The following is a 4301-nucleotide window of genomic DNA, read 5'->3' on the forward strand; positions in this document are numbered from 1 at the left end:
GTTATGAGAAAAAATTAAGAGTTCTTGTTATCATTGCCTGCACTAGATATGTTGATGTTGAAAATTTCATATATGCTGACCACATACGAGACCAGAAACTAATTAATATCATACGCAACTGAAAAATAACGTGCGATAATTTGGTTCCAGTGTTCCCTTTCAGTAATTACAAGCTAGTGAATTTACTGATGCTTAGTTAGCCAATTTGTTTCTGTGAACAAAAATGTTCGCAATAACTTGAGACGATTGGCACAACAGGGAAATACGACATGGCAACTCAACTCATTTGTTCTTGAAAAGAAGGAACGATAATAAAGCTGCGATTTAGCAACTCGAATCGTTTATTCTTGAAACAAAGGAAGAACAATGAAGCAAATTGAATCACGAATAAAGTAATCATAACAATAATTATATAATCAGTAGGTTCAAAACAATATAAGTAAATAATTCATGAAAGTACATCGATAGATATACCTTCATTCGATTCTTAAACACCATATTTAGCGATCCCCCGATAACTTCTTCACAGTCTATTTTTTGGGTAGGAGGAATTGTTTTCAGTTTCTCGTCGCGCCACGCCCGTTTTTCAAGTATATAATTCAACGAAATCGAAAAAAAATTACAAGGAATCGGTAGACATTTTTTACAAATCGAATGGCATATCTTTCAATGTTGTAGCTTAAAAATCATAGGAGGAGATAGATTTTTAAGATGAAAATATAAAGTTTTTAGGAGAGCTAAAGAACAGAAATTTTTGATCATTGAAGATATAGGTCTTACTTGCGCTTTCTTGGCTCTCGTGAATGAACAAATGAACGCACAAACTTGGCTTTGCATGGGCTCTTTAAATACGCAGTTCCTTGACGCAGTTCTTCTACGTTTGCATAAGAAATGGAAAAGTCTAAATTTTAAGATTTTTGACGGAAATACTCCCTTTAATTTCAAGTAAAAATTGTTAATAAGTAACAAGAGCGAATAAATCATTACAGTGAAGATGCAATCAATAACGAGGCCGCCTGCACGCGGCAAATATGGACACGTTACATGGATACGGACGTGCCATGCTTAGCGTTGGCATGGCTTGGCAGGCGAGCAATAAAGCTCGCGAGGCCTTCCAGCCTGGAGAACAAGTGTGGAACTCTCAACTAATATAGACATCAAAACAATCCTAAATAGTCAAGATAACTAGGGAATACAGCACCTGCAGTGGCATTTTATCAAACTTGGTTACCGACGTGGAGAGCATGAAATCCTCAAGCGGAAAGTTCAGCTACATTATGATGACTAACTGCTTTCAACGTCACAGGACATCTGGCATGCATAAACAACCCACGGATACAGCAGGATATTACGGTCAGTCCGCGTTATGCGTTCCAGCAATGCAGGAACTCCAGAACCGGCGCCACTTCTCGTTCGCTCGGTCCACGTCTCGGGCAGGAAGTTACAGGTCGCCGCAAATTCGAAGACGAAGCCATCCATGACTGTAGAGAAGAAATGGACGTCACTGCGACGACCCGCGCGCCGTGAATGTAGTGACTGTAAATTAACTCACTGCACATCGTCTCTAAAGTTGCCTTACTTAACCCCACATCAGGCATGAGGAAGCAACGTGTGCCTTCACTACCTAACAATTTGCGGCTTCAAATTCAACGTCCATTCTGTTGTACTATTTACTGAAGCTGTCCTAACCCCCACACCATCCCCCATTACAGCCCTCCTAACCCCGCATCATCCCACTATAGCCTTCCTAGCCCCACACCATCCCCCACTACAGCTATTCTAGCCCTACAACATCCCCCAATACAGCTATCCTAACCCCACACCATCCCCCACTACAGCTATCCTAACCCCACACCATCCCCCACTACAGCCCTCCCAACCCCACGACATCCCAACTACAGCCCTCCCAGCCCAACACTATTCCCCACTACAGCCCTCCCAAACCCAGACCATCCCCCACTGCAGCCTTGCCAACCTCACACCATCTCCTACTACAGCCCTCCCAACCCCATACCATCCACCATTGCAGCTATCCTAACCCCACCCCATCCCCCACTATAGCCCCTCCCAACCCCATACCATCCACCATTGCAGCTATCCTAACGCCACACCATCCCCCACTGTAGCCCTCCCAACCCCACGACATCCCAACTACAGCCCTCCCAACCCCATACCATCCCCCATTGCAGCTATCCTAACGCCACACCATCCCCCACTACAGCCCTCCCAACCCCATACATCCTCACTCGTCAATGTCGCTGCGCGTGGCGCCCGTGTCGCTTGTCCTGATCCCAGCTTCGTGCAGGTGCGCCAGCAGCCGTCGCACCTCCTCCGCGCTCAACTCTAGTTGCCTACTCAGTTTAATGGCCCCGTACCTGCGATACAATATAATAACATTACAACTAAATGGATAAATTAATTCCACTGACTGCTGGAAGGGATAATACTTCGCATGCTATTATGCCTGCAGCCCATTCACTGAGAAAATGAATTGATCAAATGGTCCAAATAGTGACCCTCTTTCTTACACTCAGCACGATCAGAGAGCGTAGCACTGATGCAGGTCAAACTGGGTCGTGATGACTCGCAAAAGAGCAAACTTGGAGAGTATAAGGGCTATTTGGACCCTCTCATTTCTCTTAATAATGTTTCCTAATATCCACGCGCTTGGAAATAAGGAGTCACTCCCTTGCCCCTCCGGCAACTCTGCGGCTACGTGCCCCCAGGGTGCGACAAGGAGGAAATGCTGCAACGTCAACATGATATTGTTGCTGCGTTTAGCGGACAATCATGATGGTCGCGGTCAAAATTGTTAATTGAACAGAATAAATTATACATAAATGTTACGCGCCTATTTATTCGTAACTGCATAGACCATGTAACCTGTCGTAGCATCAATAGAGGGGAACAATATTGTTAGTTAGGAGTCCTCACGTTCCTTTTATATATAAAAAGATATGTATGGCTCACTGGTACATTGTAATAGAATTGTTAACAAGCTATATTGTACTTCTTTAAATTTTGTTGGGCGTAAATTGGGGGTCTCCAGTCAACAGACGACGACCTTTCGTCCGCCATCAACCTGCCACGGAACTAAAATACCAGCAATAATAATCAATGCATATTGTGGTGCTTATGTGAACAAAATATTACTTATATTATTATATATAAATAATTTATATTATATTATATTACTTACTTATATATTATCAGAGTATTACTGATAACATTAGGCCCACATCAGGCAACTACACAACTGACCTCTTGCTGATGGGTGCATAAGCCTGCACCGTCTGGGCCACAGCCTCCCAGCTCCCCGCCGTCCATCCCATCACGAGCAGCCGGGGAGGAGGCGTGTCTGGTAGTGGCACTGCTAACATGGCTATGTCAGTCACTAGCGTATAAACGCCTGTTGGGAGAAAGGAAATGAAGTTTACTGGTCAATCTCAACACATTTTTCATGAGTTTTTGATCACACGGTGGAATGGTAAATAAAGTGTGCAGATAATTACTCCAACGAACCCTGTTTGCAGCACAGTTCCCAAACATCATGGAGTCTTCAGCAGATTATATGCACGTCCTCATGCACTGCTTGGCAAGCCTACACGTCCTCATGCACTGCTTGGCAAACCTACACGTTCTCATGCACTGCTTGGCAAGCCTGCACGCCCTTGTGCACTCCTTAGCAAGCCTGCTCGCCCTTGTGCTCTCTTTTGTAAGCCTGCATATCCTCCTGTATAGATAGCAATAAGATAGATATATACAATTAGATAGCAATAATTCTCATACACATAAACTCCTCGGAAGTCTCCTCGTCCTCCTGCACTCCTCAGCAATTCCCCACGACTCCTGAACCACTCACGAACGTCCACATGTAACTCACTAATTGCTTTTAATATAAAGATTTCGATGCAGAAATCAAAGCATCGAAATCCGTCCTTGTCTATGATTCCAGGTTTTTCAAGCAATCTATGCGCTTACAGCAGCACGGATGTTACTAGAGCAGCATACAAGTGTTGCTATAGTAGCTTGCTTGTCGCTAGAGCAGCACGCTTGTCGCTACAGCAGCACGCTTGTCGCTAGTGCAGCACGCTTGTCGCTAGAGCAGCACGCTTGTCGCTAGAGCAGAACGCTTGTCGCTAGGGCAGCACGCTTGTCGCTAGAGCAGCACGCTTGTCGCTAGAGCAGCACGCTTGTCACTAGAGCAGCACGCTTGTCGCTAGAGCAGCACGCTTGTCGCTAGAGCAGCACGCTTGTCGCTAGAGCAGCACGCTTGTCGCTAGAGCAGCACGCTTGTCGCT

At 45.1% G+C, this 4301-nt stretch overlaps 1 protein-coding gene across 1 annotated transcript in view; it reads right to left on the minus strand.

Annotated features, from left to right (window-relative positions):
* Positions 1-725: 725 nt before the first annotated feature.
* LOC125178854 overlaps positions 726-4301 on the minus strand; it is a 19330-nt gene continuing 15754 nt past the window's right edge. Inside the window, exons 12-14 of the mRNA XM_047883588.1 lie at positions 3262-3409; positions 2247-2375; positions 726-1481 (exon numbers count right to left, since the gene is read on the minus strand). Coding sequence (XP_047739544.1) covers positions 1442-1481; positions 2247-2375; positions 3262-3409 — 317 coding nt within the window. The 3' untranslated portion in view covers positions 726-1441. The remainder of the gene's footprint in view (positions 1482-2246; positions 2376-3261; positions 3410-4301) is intronic.

The sequence above is a fragment of the Hyalella azteca genome, unplaced genomic scaffold (genome assembly GCF_000764305.2).
Source record: "Hyalella azteca isolate HAZT.00-mixed unplaced genomic scaffold, Hazt_2.0.2 contig1694, whole genome shotgun sequence".
NCBI classification, from domain to species: Eukaryota; Metazoa; Arthropoda; class Malacostraca; order Amphipoda; family Hyalellidae; genus Hyalella; species Hyalella azteca.